General features: G+C 58.1%; 2 protein-coding genes across 2 annotated transcripts in view; both read right to left on the minus strand.

Annotated features, from left to right (window-relative positions):
• CFAP299 (cilia and flagella associated protein 299) overlaps nucleotides 1-3,737 on the minus strand; it is a 230,785-nt gene extending 227,048 nt beyond the window's left edge. Inside the window, 4 exon segments of the mRNA XM_052811426.1 lie at nucleotides 924-1,048; nucleotides 2,981-3,043; nucleotides 3,045-3,089; nucleotides 3,450-3,737. Coding sequence (XP_052667386.1) covers nucleotides 924-1,048; nucleotides 2,981-3,043; nucleotides 3,045-3,089; nucleotides 3,450-3,737 — 521 coding nt within the window.
• A 3,414-nt stretch (nucleotides 3,738-7,151) lies between these two features.
• Nucleotides 7,152-16,222, minus strand: FGF5 (fibroblast growth factor 5). Its single transcript, XM_052811475.1, has 3 exons — nucleotides 15,882-16,222; nucleotides 13,128-13,231; nucleotides 7,152-8,970 (listed from the first exon to the last, which is right to left on the minus strand). Exons 1-3 carry the CDS (start codon nucleotides 16,198-16,200, stop codon nucleotides 8,626-8,628), a joined length of 768 nt encoding a protein of 255 aa, XP_052667435.1. The 5' UTR covers nucleotides 16,201-16,222; the 3' UTR covers nucleotides 7,152-8,625.
• Nucleotides 16,223-17,155: the final 933 nt, after the last annotated feature.

Genomic DNA, 17,155 nt, shown 5'->3' on the forward strand with positions numbered 1-17,155 from the left:
CGAGTATGAGATGGCAGAAGTCAAAACAAAACAAAAGCCTAAAAAAAAAAAAATTGCATATGCACTGCTTGAACTTCCTTTGTCAGAGACTTTTGGAGAGTAAATCAGCTCTCCCCACAAAGGCTTTTGGAAATGGAAGTAAAATACTCCACATAAAAGAGCAGACGCCTTGTAACAGGATCCAGAGACCCTCATCCAGCCTGAGCCATTTAAATGTCTTCCCAAGTGCTAGTTATACACCTTTGCGTGACTTGCTTCAGCTACCCTATGTAAAGAGAGCACTCCAACAGCAATCCCAGTCTCCCTGACCCAGGGGAACACTCACAAGGAGCCAAGACCAGCTTACCCATTGCTGTAGACAGGAAAGGAACTCTAGACTACCTTACTCAATAAACTCGGTCCTCGAAGCCTAACAGCTGATCAGCAAAGAAAGGATATTTTCCCTTCTCATATGCCACCCCTGTTCCATCAATACCTTCCCTGTCTTGTAACCATCAATCCCAGAAGCGTGAAGTGTTAGAAAACGGACATTTCTTGGCTGCAACTTTGAAAGGACGATCGAGGTACTGAAGTGCATTGTTTTGTAACCAAGTGGCAGTATTTAGGTGTCTCTAGCACATCTACCACCTAAGAAACACCATTGCCTCATTTCTCTTACGCTGGTATTTGAGCCTAGGGGAAGGGTGACAAGAACAGCGCCCACAGACACGCAAACAAACACGCCTCAAGTCATGAAGCAGCCCCGACAGCCAGGGCTCAGCTTTTGGGGACGGGTCGCTGGTGTTACAACGCCTGTTTGACCAGGGAAAGGAAATCAGCGGAGGCTGCCAGGCAGTGGTGCAGACATGGTCCCCGCTCCCGCAAGCTGCAGGGCAGGTGCCTAGCGAGGTGCGCCCGAGGGCCGCGGGCGGGCCAGCACTTACTTCTGGGGGGCCGCCGCCGTCAGCCCCGCGGCCGCTGCCGCCCGGGCCTCGAACTCCTCCCGCCGCAGCACGTTCCCGGAGCCGCGGAAGCCCAGCTCCACCAGCTGCCGCCCCACCTCTTCGCTCTGCGGGAAGGAAAAGACGGACAGGGAGCCCGGTTACCGCCGGCACACCGGGGACGCGCACCCCCCCCCCCCCCAAGCCCCGGGCACCGGCAGCCGCCGCGGGCGGAGGGCGCCACCTGGCGGCGTGGCGGGCGACCGCGGCACTCCCGCGGGTCCGGGGCTGCCCCGGCCGGTTCGGCCCCGGCGGGCCCCGTTCGGCCCCGGCCCGGCCCGGCCGCTCTCCCGCAGCCCGCCGAGTCGCATCTCCGCTCCCAGCCGCGGCTGCCGGTGCCCGGGGGTTGGTGCTCCCGGCGGCGGCGGCGGGACACGGGCAGGGCGGCGCTAGCGGGAGCCGGCGGGGCTCAGCGAGCGGAGAACGTCAGCCAGGAGCGGGGAGGCGGTCTGCGTAACGCCCGCCTGACACCGGCCGTGCCGGGCAGCCGGGAGGGAGCCGCTCATCCGGCGGGGCTGCAGAGACCGGCGGGCTCTGCCTCGCTCAAGTCTAAGAGGGACGGACAAGCACGGCCACGATGCGGGAGCTGCGAGCGCCAGCTCACCGGCGGGGCTGGGGCTGCTCGGGGGGGTCCGTGCCACCACGGCCATCCCAGGCAGCGGCAAGCAAATCTCAGCAGCCGAAGCCCGGCAGTTTCTCGGCCCCCCTCCTCCGCCTGCACCGCTCCTAGGCCCCAGGAGAGGACGTGCCCTCTCCTCTTTCGTACCTCCAGCTGGAAACGCATTCCCGAGTTTAAACTAACATCCCCGCGGGAGAGTAACACCGACCAGCTGAGCGCTGGGGCGGGAGGCGGCCGAGCTGGGGGCGAGCTATTTCCTGCAGCCCAAGCCGCAGCACCTGATAAGCCCCGACAGGCAAAACACCCCAGGAAACACCCCCTGCCTCTGCAGCCCCGGCCGGGTGCCCCCACCAGCTCTTCCCAGGCTGCAGGCAGGCTGCCAGACTCGGTCCCCCTTCCTTAAAGCCAAGCGGGGATAGGTAACTGCTTTCTGAGGGAAAACCTGTAAGCAACGGCAACCATTTTCCACACCGCCTGCCTTCTAAGTGTGAGACAGAAAACGTTTTGCAACTTTCCCCAAAGTGTTTCGCACCGAGCAATGTGCACTACGCTTTTTAGAGGTCAAAATTTCAGCAGTTGGCACCCTCTGAACATCGCCGTGATGCAACCTGTCTGACCGGACACATCCCTTGGAACGATTCAGCCTAAACACCATGCTTCGTAAGCACTGGACAAGATCTTCTTGCAGTTTTGGTTATGCACCGGGCCAGCACTAGCTTGAAGCTGCCTTTGCACATCAAAGCCAGCCCCGCTGTCTTCATCTCATCTTACACCTCTAGACAGAGGGGGTGTTTGTTGCCACATTTTGTTTCTCTGGGTGGATATCAACAGCAAACGCTACAAAACAAACAGCTGCTCACATGAAAGGCTTTCTGCTCCAGACCCGCGCTTTGAAGCGCGCTTGTGAGCAGACCCCTGTTTCGGCTTCCCCGCCGCACTTCTCAGGCCAACCAAGGCACAACCACCACTGGCGTGCCCCTGCCCCTGCCTCACAGCCACCCCGCTGCTGACGGACTTCAGCCTAGTTTCGGGGGGTTTGTCTGTACCACCTCCCCCCTATGGGGAAAGTTCGCACGGGGAGCAGCAGGACGGCTCACGCCCAGAGAACGTGGGTTTTCCTGATGAGACCCTTGCACCTAACGGACTCCAAAAGCTTCACAAGCTAAAAACGCCCCCGACTCCCCTCACCAGCTCAGTATTGACCTGCCACCGCGGCCACCCAGCCCCCTCCCACCGAGGCTGGTACCTCACAGAACACAGGCCCGAGGCCCACAGAGAGGGCCTCCCCCACCGCGGCCGCACCGGGGCGGCCTACCTACCCCGACCAGCCCTCACCGACGGAGGCCGGGGCCCGCGGGGCCGCGTCCCGCCTCCCACTGACCTCCAGATAGCGCAGGTCCCGCGCCGTCACCTGCGACCCTAGGTACTCCTCGTAGGTGCGGAACGGCGGGGGGGGGTGGATCGGCCGCCGCCATGCCGCCCTCCCGCGTCTGTAGCAACGGCGAGGCGGCGGCGCGAGCGACGGCGCAACGGCCGCGGCGGCACGTGCCGGCCCCTCCCGCCCAATCAGCGCGCGCGGGACCCCGGGGCGCGCGGCGGCGGCGCGGACCCGGGAACAAACCCCCACCCCCCCACCCCCGGGTTTGCGGGAGGAGGGGTGCTGCTCGGCTCTTTGCTTTTGGGGTTTATTCGGTTGCTTTGGGGATTATTATTTGGGGGGGGGGGGGGGGCCGCCCCGCGCAGCTGCAGCCGCCGCACCTGCGAAAGCAAACCCAAGTGGGCAAAAACAACAACGTGCCCTGCACCGCCGGTTCCCCCCCCCCCCCCCCCCGCCCCGTTAACGCCAGCACCTGCAGCCTGCGCTGGAGACGGCCACAGGCCCAGCGCTCTGTGCCCGATAGCGCTGATTTTGGAAGACCTGGTTGCCTCATTTTTGGCCACTGTTCCCGTGCGGGTTTTTTTGGCTGTCCCACAGGAGAAGTGGAAACGGAGCCGTAACGGGGCTCTGTGGGAAGGCAGGGGACGGCACAGTGCATCTGCAGCCGATGGCCCGGCAGCTCCTGCACCCGCATCCGTGGGCCGAAGGCCCCTGAGCTGCGACATGCTGCGGTGCGGGAGCGTAGGACCCACGCAAACATTTCTGGGCATTTGGAAAACGATGTACCTCTGCAGGGATGTCTGCAGAGGTTAGAAACACGGTGTGATGGGGGGGGGGGGGGAACGTGGGGGCTCTTCTTCATTTCAGAAGTTTAACAAATGCAACCAAGAACGGAGAGCTGGGGCACGGCCGGCAGCTCGGTGCACCCCACCGTGCTCCCTGTGGCCCCTTCCTCAGCTCCACGTGGATTTGTGCCTCCTTCGAAGGCGGCAGTTGTTCGGAAAGGAATTTGGGAATCCCCTTCATTTGTTTCGTTTCCAGCTGTTTCTCCCCAGCACCACAGCAGTAAGTCAGAGACGGTAGAAGAAAAAAAAAAAAAAACCACAAACCAAAAAATGACACACCATGCCAACCCCCAGCCTCTCAACGTATGCAGGGTTTAAGGCAATGTTTTCCCCATTGGGTGAGAAGTTCAGTCTGGAGTTACTCCCTCGGAGGTGAACACGCCAACAGCGCAGCCCATGGCAGCCACCAGCCTGGCCTGCCCGGGGCAGCTTCTGGCGAAGCGAGCTGACTGGGGTAGAACACCAGCTTTGCAGAGCAAAAAGGAAGTCGCCTGCTCCCGGGAGACTTCACGTTTATTCCAACACTTGCTAACGTCGTGCTTCGAGCTGAGCTTCCAGAGGCTCCACGTCTCTCCCCATGCGGTACTTCGCCTCATCAACATCTGAGACTTTTTATATCTGCAAAGCCTGCAGGAAAAGATGACTCAGAAAGCAAATGGGAGAGAAAAAAAAGGACAAATTTTATATATTGGTCCACATGGTGCAATCATGCCATTTTTAGCGTAGCTGACAAAGAGTTCGCATGCATCATGCTGATGTCCTAGGGTGGTTCATTTCATACAGCCGTGTTATCTTCATACGTCCTGGCTCCCTGGATGCCACCCACCGCCAGGCTCGTACCAGCCCTGCTCTCGGCCTGCTCCCTGATTAAAATTGCCCGAGAGCCTGCTCGTCCCTCACCGAAGGCCACTCATCCTGCTGACACACAACACTCCTCCCTGCTCGCTTCCAGCAGCCATAACCTTCCCACGGTCCCCAAACGCAGAACCCCTTCCCCAGCACGGCCCACTGCCCTCAGCACCCAAAAAAGAGAAGTAGGAAAGCCCCCCCGCCCTGGATTTTCCCAGAAAGTTTTTCCTCTGTGCACAACAAGATTTAAAGGCAATATGAAGGGCTTTTATGTAAAATAAGTACAAAAATCTGTTTAAGAGTCCAGCAATTAGTGCTGTTGCTGTTGAAGCCAAGACGATAAATCCACTCTGAGGAAACAGGAGCAGCTCACAGGATAGTTGACGTCAGTCGGAACTGCAAAGCTGGAGCCCTTCTTCTCCTGCACCATCACAGCAATTTTCCCTCCTTCAAGTCACAATACCAAGCGTACTCTTGCTCCAGTTGATTCCGCAGGTGCAATACTCCCACCAGCACGGAAGACTAAGTGCCGCCAACAAGCAGGAAAGAGGAAAAGCAGCGTTTTGGTCTCGTATGCTTTCTCCCAGTAAATCCCCGCCTGCTGAATGGCAGGGAGGCTCCCCCTTGCCTCAGCAGGACCGCAGCAGGCTCTGGGCTTCTGCTGCAGGTCTTGGGCTGCTCGTCCTGCTCAGGGAGCAGTTGGCCAGTGCAACATGGCCTTCGCTCCGCTTGCAGAGGCAGTAGCCAGAAAGGTTTAAAAGCAATCAACAACTGTAAATAAAAGTAAGCCAAGACCAAAACTACTTTTGAAATCCAAGAAACAAAACACACTGGAAAAGTTACCTTTATTCCATAAAAGTCTCTCAAGTTGTCCACAGACTATTTCTAAATTTACCAGAGGTGTTTCCCCATTTGTTTAAATGCCTTCAGTCACCTCCCCATAAGTAAACCTACTTAATTTTCATGCAGGAGAGTAGCCAGAAAGGAACAGGAAGGGTTTGTGAGTCCAGGCCACTTAGATTAACTTTCATTAGGCTCTCTGCTGAGGTTGCTGGCGGGACGCTGTCTGACGTGGCGCAGTCCTCTTCGTTGCAATAGCATGACTACATTTTAATAAGTACTGTAATACGAAAGCACCAGCCTCCCCCCCGCAGCTTGCCGTGCCTGATAGCACCCTTTAGCTGCATACTGCGGGGCTGCTCCTGGCTGCCAGAAACCCCAAGTGAAACGTCCGCGTTTCAGCAGCAGCCCTTGACGTGCAGAGCGGCAGCCCCCACATCCCTTGGGAAATGGGGTGCGAGGGAGGAAAGCACCTGCCCTCCCTCAGCCCGCCCCAGTCCTCACCCAGCCCGGGTAGGAGAGCGCAGGTTTCACCAGCCCCCGGCGTGGGGGGGAGATGCCCGAGCTGCTTCCTCAGCCAAATTTCACCCGACAGCTCTGAAATGCGATGAATGCTCCTTTTCTCCTCGGTGGGAACAGAGAGGGGTGTCAGGAGAAACAGAGTTCAACCAGACCCACGAGCACAAGGCAACGGCGGTGCTCATCCCCTGCAGGCACAGGGGCTGCAGGAGGGCTAGCTGGGGGGGGGGGGGGACACACACGGACGGACACCAGACCACCAGCAGCACCCCTCCTTCCTCGGGTGAGTCCCAAGGGTGATGTGCTTGAACCACGGCCCCCCACTCTCCGGTCCCTCCCAGCAACCGCAACAGAGCAAGCAGCGCTTCCCAGTAGTTGCTATGGCAAACGCTGGATCCTGCCATCACAGCTCAGTTCGGGATCAGTTTTTGCCCAGAAACACACAGATCAAGGCATTTTTTTTGTCTTACAGGCTAGTTACCGACAAGAATTTTCCTTAAAGGAAGACCAAAAAAATACCTTTTCCCCTCTGAGGGAAAGCAGTGGCAGCAAGGGACCGACCCATTTGCTCCTCTCTCACCTGCTCGGGGAGCTCCAGGCACCCACCCCGGGGCTACGGCTGAGGACGGCACCCTCCTACGCAGCTCCTGCAAATGTCTTCAGTCAATTAGTTCATTTAGGTGGCCCCATGCTTCACTGAGCATTAATTGCACCTAATTGTGCCTGGCTGCTGAATGGCACATAAGCAGCGTCACTTGGATTTTGTAAATTCGTGGTCAGGCTGTCTCGCTGGAAATGGCCGGGGTGCACAACACACCCGTTTTTGGCTTGCAGTCCCCTGCTGTGACTCCGGCCCAAACGACCGCCGAAGAGAAGCCATCTGAAGGTTTGTCTTGGCACGCAGTATGCAGAGCATGGCATACAAAGGCAGCACGTGCACCTATTTTGCTCCTCTCCGCCCTGCCGCCGATACCACACCGGCCAAACCCTCTGACAAAACCATGCGTAGCAACTGATTTAGCAACACTGATTTTTCTCCTTCAGGGGAAGAAAAGAAAAAAAAACGCACGGACAACAGACAAGCAAGAGATTACACATCCAGGTTATAAAATGAAGCACGATTATATTTTATTCCAGCGTCCCCATCCATCCCCACACATGGAGCCCGCACCCTTGTGCAAAAGCATTTGCTGCCGCGCGGAGCGGATGCATCCAGCCTGGGGCTGCCCAGAAGGCTGATGGGCGAAGAACCACGATTTCAATGGAAATAGCCATTTGTACCATGATCAGATTTGGAGAAGAGGCTCGGCAGTGCCGTCTGCCCTCCTTATTGCTGCTCGACACCAGCAGGGCTCAGGTCAGGAGAGGTTTTGCTAACACGAGCCCGCCTGGGCTCCTATTAAGGCTTAACTGGTGAGGTTCAATGCTACCATTTTCTGTACGTACGCAACACAGCTAAACGCCGATTAAAAACTCCTACGCACAACTACTCCATAGATAACACCACAAGAGAGAAATAAATCGACAGTCGGGGCCATAGGGCAACCTGGGTGGGGAAAAAACACTTCCAAAGGTACAAGTAGCTGTAACAGCATTTATTGCCACATCGCCACACTCGCTATAAAATAAAACCCTTTCCCCCCGCTCTATAAGCATATTGTGAATGATAAAATAAATCAGCAGCGCAAACTGTCGGAAGAAACCAGGGCAGTCAGAGGCCAAGCGCATCCCCGTCCCCAGGGAGCAGAGGCTCGGAGGGGTCTCGGCCTGGCTCCCTCCCCGTGCGAGCAGGAATGCCACGGGGCTGGGGCAGAGGTATTTTAAACACAGACGTCGAAGCCATACTTTGATGGACGGGAGGAGACTCACTCCTCCAGCTGTCCAGGGAAGAACAGGAGAGACCACCAGGAGCGGGGCTGCAAACAGCCGCCCTCCCCAAGCCTGCAACCCTTAAAAAAAAAAAAAAATATATATCTCTATGTATTATTGCCAACAAAGAGTTTTAAGACCCCCTTGCACCACAGGCAAGATGAATGAATTTGTTGGGCTTGATCTTGTTGTTTTGTTGTGGAAGGGAGGAGCTGGTTTTTAAGAGAAAGGGAAGGGGCAGACCTGGATACACGGTGTCTGAGGTATGGTCAGAGGAAAAAAGTGCAGCAAAAAGGAGATGCAAAAAAAACAAAAAGGAAAAAAAAAAGCACTTAATAGGTTGGCTTTGAACATCTCTCTTGCATGAAAATGATTGTCAAAAGAGTCACTAGTGAAAATAAGTTAAGAAAACATGTTCGCCGTAGAGGTACCTTTCTGCTTGTTTCAACCACAGAAAATTAACCCGAGGTCCATCAAGTGTTTTCCGTTCACCACAGGAATACTCTTTGGAAAGCCCAAGTTGTGTCGTCCCAGCGCACGCCTCCAAGGACGCTGTCCGGTTTGCAGGGCGAAGAGAAGACCCCGAGCCCAACACAGCTACCTGGAGCCTCGCCACATCCGTCAGGGGAGACGGGGAGGGGGGGACTCAGGTCTCCCACGAGTTCACCCCCAAAAAGCCGCCCAGGCGCCCGCTCTCTCCCACGCCAGCATCCCCGCCACGGCACACTACCCGAAGCGAAACTTCAGCCGGTACTTGATGGGGCCGGGGTTGTTCCGAGGCGGGGATGGGGCGACCTTCGGTTTTGGCGGCGGCGGCGGCTTCTTTTCAGGGAGGGTGACGGTGAAGGCAAGCTCGGGGGGCTGCGGCTGCCGAAAGCGGGGGAGGAAATGCGTGGAGACGTGCTGGGGCCGGGCACGGGGGCTGCAGCCCCGCTTGGCTTTGCCCCGCTTGTTGAGTGCCACGTACCACTGCCGGCCCGAGCGCGGGCTGCGGTGGACGGCCGAGGCGTAGGTGTTGTAGCTGTTCTCCTGGAATCGCTCCCGAAACTGGCAGTCCGCCGTGAACCGGGCCTGCGGGGACAGAGCCGGGGGCACCGTTAGCAAAGGGCTGGTTTTACCCGTCCCCTGCCCCGTGACGCTTGCTGGGTTTCTAAGTCTCCCCAAACCGGGTCCAAAGGGGCGAGCAGCAACGTGGGGCACCTGGGAAACCCACTCCGAGGCCACCAGGCACCCAGCAATTTGGAAAACCCCCAACACAGATACTTTCAGTAGCTGCTTGCCACCCAATTTTGGAGTTTCGTGGAAAAAAACAGGCTTGGCCTGCCCCAGCAGCACCCTTCCCTCCCGCCCCAGCTCTCCTCCTGCCCTTCCCACTGACAGGAGGGAGGACACGGCTCCATACCCGCCGTGCTGCAGCCCCATCAAGGACCCTGGGTTTGAGCCCCCCGCTCCATCTCCGTTCCCACCCTCACACCCCGCGCTCAGGCACTGAATCATCACTTAATAATCTGGAAAGGCAATTTGCATGCAGATTTTCATTGCTTCACTGAACATGGCTTTGATTGTATTGGTTGGGGTTTTTTTTCTTTTTCCTTCTTCTTCGTCTTAAACGAACTCAGGGCATTTTGTCCCTTGATAACCTGAAGAAATTACGTGCAGCCCAAGAGCATCGCCTCTTACAAACAGGGGGGCCGCGCTGCCTCCCAGATGGCCGGGGCGAAAGGCTTCCCATTGCCCGAGAGGACAGGCTGAACGCTGCCCATAACAGTTCCTTGTTGCTGTCAAGGGGGAGGAGGAAAAAAAAAAAAAAAAAAGCATGCAGAAATACAAAAATAGAACGGCAATGCCCCAGCTATGTACCCACAGCCCTGGGACACCTGGCTGCAGCCTCCGGCAGCCCCTCTGAAATCCTTTGCCACGCGGGTATGGTACCTGGTGCCCTGACAGCTTCTCCAGCCGTGCCTGGGGCACCGCAGCCTGATTGCAAAGCAACGCTTCAAAACTATTGACGTGAAAGGGATGCTGAGCTCTCAAGCTTTGAAACCCCCAGCAACAGAGAACAAGACAAAACCCCCAAGCAGTGCTTTATAACCACAGAGAAGGCCCAACTGGCTCAGATCATTTTTAAACTCCTAATTTAACCAGCGAAGTTGCGTGTTACAATACAAGTGACAGAGTCCCCAGCCTGCCATGCGTTTTTTTTCCTCATAGCACTTTGAATTAAGTCTCCTTTTGCTCTTCGCTTGAAAGAAACGTCACCTTGATGACTCATTTTTGCTTTCCCTGTCTTTTATACATCCTCGATGCTCAGCACAAAAGGCTCTGAAACAGGCCCTGCGTTTCCCAGTGGGATCTGGGCAAACGGCAAGAGCAGGCTTTCTTGGTGTAGGAGATGCCAAGTCGGCTGCCCTGTCCCAAGCATAGAGGCTGGCCGTGGCCGAGGATCCGATACTGAAATCGGATCCAGCGGGCTTTGCGAGCGCTGCTGTGAACAGGAGAAGATGCTCGTGCCCCTGCTCATACGTATTCCTGTGCAGACGGGTAAGCTCGCCGCTGCTTTGCTTGTGCGTAAGCCAAATCTGCATTTCCAGCCTGGCCCAATGTTTTGGGGGCAATGCCACCCCGCAAAGGGAGGTGGCATTAAGAGGGGTGCCCAGCTTCCCGTCTGGAACATCACAGGAAAAGTTCCTGCTTAAAGCAGTTTTGGGGGAACTGCTCCCAAAGAGTCAGAGTAGCATCCATTCCAAAGTGGGATTTGGGGAAGTGGGCGGGGGGGGTCCCAGCTCTGGACGGGGAGGGATGTCATGGGCTGCACCCGCAGCCAGCGCATGCGGAGGGAAGCCCTCGCCCCCAGATGACAAACCACCCTCAGAAGCCCATCAGCTGCTGCTTCGCCGTCACTCTGACAGGCTTCCCCACCTCCCAACCTCTCAGCTCAGCAACCGCACCGTTTCAGCCAGGGAAAAGGCATTTTTCCCAGCACAGGGCAGGCAGCACGGCCACGGTATGCTGGCTGGCCGTCGGATTTGCTCTGCAGCAGCTCCACAGACAATCACAAAGAGCAATCCTGAAGTCAATTAAATTCCAAAATCCAATTCGACAGAGATTTGCCCCAGTGAGGACCACGGCATTCGGTCGAGTCAGAACAACTCCCGAGAAAGGAAAATTACCTAGGCCCCCTGAGAGCAAGGCTGTTCTCTCGAGTTCGTGCCGGTCCCTGCCGAGACTGACACCAAACCCCCTCCTGCCCGTTTCACGCTAAAAATGTACAAACTGGGGACCGAGGATTTATCAACGAGGAAAAAGCCATCTGTGCGTGCAACTGATAATTGCTGGGATTGCTGTCATTTTCTGAAGCTGGTGCCTCTAAAAATGAACCGCTTGGTAATTTAATTAAGTTGCCATCAAAAAAAAAAAAAAAAAAAAAAAAAAAAAAAAAAAAAGAGGAGGGCTGCTGCAAAGCACTGAGCTGGGATAAAGCTGGGCCCTGAGAGCCAGTTTCGAAGGAGCCCGAATCCCTGCAGGAATGACTTTTATCTGCGGTTCAGCACAAAGTCAACGGCGTGACTCCCATATCAAAGCGCTGCCCTGAGTGACGGGCGCAGGACGCGCTTTGTACTGCTCAAAACTCATTAGGCCATGGAATAACTTTATCCTGCCAAGGCAGGAAAGAACAACAGATGCCGGGTTTGCATTATCAGCATTATTTAGCCCAGCAATCTTTAGACATTTGGGTCAAGTTTCTACAAATTTGCGGCTTTCATCCAAGCAGGGCATCGTGTGTCCTCACCCCCCGCTCTGACCCGCCTAATTGAGGTCCCTCTCCGGCTCTGCCCTTTGTGTGCCGACAATTAACCATACACCGATGAGGTTTGATTTAATTTCTGCCTGCACCAGGGCATAAATCAAGGCTTCAGCTCGGATAAGGGGCCCATTGTATGCTGTGAGGGAGGGGAAGCTCTGGAAGGTCCAGGGATCATGCGCTGCCTGCTTCTCTCTCCTCTGCATCCTTTACCTTCCCACTGCTCTCCTCCTGCTCTGCCTGTCTCCTGCCCCGTCTACTTCCCTTGTGTTCTCCTCCATGCAGCCATTCCCCGTTTCCCCTAGACGCTATTTCTGCTCCTACTTTGTTTCCTAAAATAAGCAACCATGTGCTCACCCTTTAAGCATCATTAGGTTTCAGGAGCAACACTCCAGTAAGACTCAAGGGAGAGAGGCGAGTTCATAAATCTCACTTGAAGGCAATCTGCGGGCTCGGGCAGCTTAAGCACATCAGTAACATCCGCTTTGCGACCGTGAGGTTTGGCTCATAACCGCAGGGCAGGCAACTGGCTTTTCCCTCTTCCAGGCTATCAGCCCTGAACAGGCTCCCTGGGAACAAACTTGGGCGACAGGTCGTCCAAGATGTTGCCTTAAAAATGCCCTTCTTTGGGTGTTGCACTTACACACACCTTTAAAAGATGATGACTTTCATGTAAGCATGGTAGTTACTTTCATTTGTTTAAAAGATCCCTAGAACTAACAGGAAAAACTTAGAAAGCAGCATCTTGAAGTTGAAAAAAGAAGTGAAATCAACTTACAGGATTCATTCAATGCAAAAATCCTGGAAAAAGCACAATTAGACCTGCAGGAGACCTCAACCTTCAGGAAAACAGCCTGCAGAAACAAGAGTTACTGGGATTTTCCCGCTCTAGCTGCAACGCTCCCACACGGGCTGGACCTCACCTGCCCGAAGCCCTGCGTGCAGCCACACACTCTCACCGGGGGACGTCTCTCCCCCACGGGCGAACCCAGCCAAAATGCCAGGGCTGCAGCCCTTTCCCCGCAAGCGCATCGGCTCCCGGCGCCACGCATGCCGCTCTCTGGGAGACATTTGGCTAAAACCGTCTGCATGATCTGCTGCAGAAGTTGCTAAAAATAAACCGGCAATGCTCAAAGAACAAGTCCTTTTGATGCAAACACCCAACTGCAAAAAAAAAAAAAAAAAAAAAAAGGCACTTTTCTTGGTTAAATGCAGTAAGTAGGGATACGGGCTTTGGGATTTTAGGCTCCACCTGTCCCCTATCTGTCTGCACGGTGCCGATGCCGCCCAGTGTGGAGCCCTCCCAGCAGCCGAAAGGGCTCGGCACGCCGGGGCCCTGCCTGGGAGCATCGCTGCCACGTGCACGTGAAGTTGTCACAAGGCCTTTAATAAACAATACATACTGATAAGCGGGGGGTTTACTTACACTTGCATGGAGTTTTCCTTTTTTTGACATCGCTAAAAATTTGTTGCTGAAAACTCCTCGTATTCCTACAATCCCCTGAGACACAGCAAATATTTCCAAAATACCTAGGATGACAGAAATCCCAAAATAAATCACAGTTCTTTTCACATTGGTGTGACAAAGAAAAAAAAAAAAAAAAAAAATCAGTCTCATAGGTTTGCATTTCCTTTCCACACAACCCTGCTCCTCATCTGCCTGGCTGCACGCTCTGTCCCTCTGCCCTGCAGACGGACCTGCATCGACTCCACGATGGCTACAGGGTGGTGGTTGGTTTGGGTTTTTTTCTTTTTAAAAGCTGCGTTTCAGAGGACAATTTCTGACTCAGCTGCGACAGAGCGAGGTCACCCCTGGGGAAATCCCTCTTAAGGGTGGGAAAAGCTCCTTGTGCCTACAGCTAGCTTGCTGAGATCAGCTTGCCCATCCTCCTCCCATATACACCAGACTCTGGAAATAAAGGTGTCACACACGCCATTTGGGGCTAGAAGTACCAATAATGGTTTCTTAGGCCCCTCCTCGCAGCAAGGCTCGGGGAGCGGGGTGCTACACAGCCCAGCCGTGAGAAAACAAGGCACTTTCCCCTCAAAGAGTTACTTTCTGAGCGGGATTGGGCTCTGGCCCCCGGCGGGGCGTGCGTGACCTATAACTCATCTTGCAGAAGACCTTCAACCTCCGAGCATCCTTCAGCAACAGCACTGACACGTTTTGCTTCCCCACACAGCGCAGTGTCTCCCTGGGCAGAGGAAGGGTGGCAGCTGGGGTCGGGCATCCGTGTGTCCCCCCCCCCCGACACCCCCACTAGCCGAGGGAACCAGGCTAAGCACCGCGTCCCCAACGTGCCCTTCACACCCTGGGAAAAAAGCATTGCTACCCCCAGCTGCAGCCCTGGGGTAGCCCCAGGGGGGGTCTCGGTGACCCCGGCCCCCAAGGAAGGAGCCCACGAGGCCGGCCCCAGCAAAGGGCCACGTGGATTAACGTGCCAAGAGCAAGCATGAAGCCTCTGTTAAATCCCCGAGGCCAAGGGATCGGATCACCACTTCCCATGTTTATTTTAAGGAGGAAGCACAGCTCCCGGAGGCACCCAAGTCCCGGCACCAAGAGCCTGGGGGGCACTTTGGGGGGGGCTGGTGGGCCACCCCTCCTCACCCCACATGCCCCAGTGTTAGCGACTGCCAGAGACATGGAGCCATGCAGCCCCACTGCAACAAAGCACGTGCCCTCTCCAGCACCCTCCCTGTCCTCAAGGGCACCCCAAAACCTACCGGCCTTTGGGGGTGGTGGCCACGCTGGCTGGGAGACATACTCCCAGTTGATGGGGTGCCCTGGGTCAAGCCCAGTTTCCCAGGGGCCAAAGCTGCGGTTTCCCTGCCAAAAGCAGGACTTCTTCCCCACGGGGGACGGCTCCTCTGGGCAACACCTTGGCACGGCCTGCCCCCCCCCCCATCAGCACAGCTCCCAGCCAGGGCTGGCTCCGCTCCGAAGTGCGGAGCTGGTGCCACTGTCGCCTTTCCGGGAAGAACACCTCAGATTAAAGAAGAAGAAACTTCACATAATCCAAGTCCCTGCGAGACAGCTGTGGCATCAAAGGCTGCGCACGTCTCACAAGGGACAGCCCCTCCGCCGTGCCACTGCGGGACAGGGTCCGGGGGGGGGGGGGGGGGGGGGGGGGCACGGCGCAGACAGCCTCTCCAAACTCGCGTCTCCCACAACAGCCCTGGTGTGGACGCCCCGATTTCCCATCCGTCCCCTTTGCAGCCCCTAAGCCCCTCCTGGCCGTGCACCTGCAGTGCTCCTTGAAGCCCCAAGCAGGGTTTCTGGCCTCCCAGCATCCCTGCCCGCAGGCTGCCGTCCTTCACGGGGCCACAGCACAGACCAAGGCCCGAATTTTTCGGTCCAGGCCAGATGTGGCCGTTGCTCGGTGAGCACGCCCGACAGCTGAAGCCACGCGTGCTGCTAGGGTCACCTCAGGCCCCAGCCCTCAGGCTCTTTAAGCGATTTTTCATCCCCGCCTGCCGTTTCATTCCCTCTAACAGGATATCACGGCAACTCCGACCCGAAGGATAAGCCATGAGTTAGCACAGCTTTCTCTCAGGGGAACGTCAGCCTCAGTCCTATTTTTAAACTGCATATATCCTATCGCTGTGCTGGAAGAATGAGAATGCAGAAGGAAGGATGGAAAAGTTACGCGGGGAAAGGACGGGGAAAAGGGCGCGAGGGAGAGCCCGGTGCAGCATCCTCCCCCCGGGCACCCCGACGAGGTGCTGTGGCGGGAGCACAAACCTCGCACCTTCACATCGATCCCCGTGGATTCCTTTCCTCAAGGTGGGCGAAGCCCGCGGGGTGGCACTGCCCAAAGAGAGCAGGGCAGACCTCGCTCTGCTCCCCGGGGCGGCATCCCACCCGACCCCGCGTCCCACCCGAGCCCGCAGGGCGCAGCACCCCCAGCACCCCCCCGGCCTCAGCCTCCCGGGGCAGGCAGCACCCCAAAATTCACCTTTCCCAAGGCTGCCCGGGCTGCAGCTCGCCCCAGGGGAAGGCGGCAGGCGAGCGAGGGGGTCCCTCACCCCAGAGGAAACACCCCCAGGGATGGGGATGCCGCGGCGCCGGGACCGCACCGTGGGGGGGGGGGGGGAATGCCCCGCTGCCCCCCACGCTGGGGCACGGCCAGGCGCCCCCCGGCCTCCCCTTCCCCCCTAACAACCCCCCCCCGGCACTCACTGAGCGGGCTCGCGTCGTGGGCGCCGTCCACCCGGCCGTCGGGGTGCAGCTGGAGGTGGAAGCCGATGCCCACCCGGCAGTACAGCCGGCCCCGCCGCCGCCCCGGGCGGCTCCGCGGGAAGCGGGTCGGCCCCGCCGCCGCCGCCGCCGCCGAGGAAGAGGAGGAGGAAGACGAGGAGGAAGAGGAGGAGGAGGAGAAGGAAGGCACAGGGGCGTTGCGGCCCGCCGGCCCCGGCTGCGCCCCGCCGGGCACCTGCTCCCGCCGGCCGCGGGCGGGCAGGGCGAGGAGGAGGAGGAGGAGGAGGAAGGACGGGCTCATGCTGCCGGCGGGAGGGAGGGCGCCGCGCCGCATCCCGCTCCGCCGCGCAGCCCCGGCGGGGGGGGACCGGCCACGGAGCCGGTGCGGGGGGGGGGGGACACACACCCGGACGCCTATCCCCGCCGCCGCCACCGGGGTATTTATAAGCGGGCGGCGGCCCCGCACCTGTGCCCGGCCCCGGCAGCGCCGAGCACCCCCCGCACCGCCCGGGCTGCGCCGCCCCCCGCGGCAGATGCTGGGGCTCGGGGGGCGCATAAATCTGGGGAATTAACTTGTCCGCCCCGCCGAGACGGAGGCGCTGGGGCTGCGCCTCGGGTTACCGCCGAGAAATACCTTGTCAGCGGCTTCACCCGCGGCCGGGCGAGGGGGCTCGGCGGGGCCGGCGGAACCCTCGGCAAGGGGAAGGGATTGGGTTGCAGCCCCCCGGGCCGGGGGCGCGGGGGGGGATGACAGCCGGCAGCTGCACCGCCAGCCCAGCCTCAGCCCCGGGCAAGGGGCACGGGAGAGGATTTGGGGCTGGAGGCGGCACCCCGAGGGGGAAAGCCGCCTTCCCTCCTGCACGGGGCGGCCATGCCGTGCTCGGCCCCGGAGAGCGGCCCTTGGGGGTCAGCGGGGGGCTCCCGGCACTGCCACCACCGTAAATCCCCTGACAGCAGCATCTCCAAGTGTGCGGGGAAGCGCTGGCCCTTGTCTGGGCACAGTATCCCCTGCGGTTCCCAGGCAGGGGGGATGGCAGCCCCACGGCCTCCCACCGCCCGCACGGTAACCCCGACACGTGCGCGCTGCCCCTCCAGCACCGGCAGCCGTATTTCTTCCCAATTACAAAGTCAACTGCCACGCAGCACCGCGGCGCGGGAGGAGACCCTGCGGCGACGGCCCATCCATCACCCCAGCACAGCGCCAAGCCCGTTCTGCTTTTTTTCGGTGCCTGGGGCTGCTCGAGGCTCCCTACGCA

Source organism: Harpia harpyja, chromosome 2, assembly GCF_026419915.1.
Source record: "Harpia harpyja isolate bHarHar1 chromosome 2, bHarHar1 primary haplotype, whole genome shotgun sequence".
NCBI classification, from domain to species: Eukaryota; Metazoa; Chordata; class Aves; order Accipitriformes; family Accipitridae; genus Harpia; species Harpia harpyja.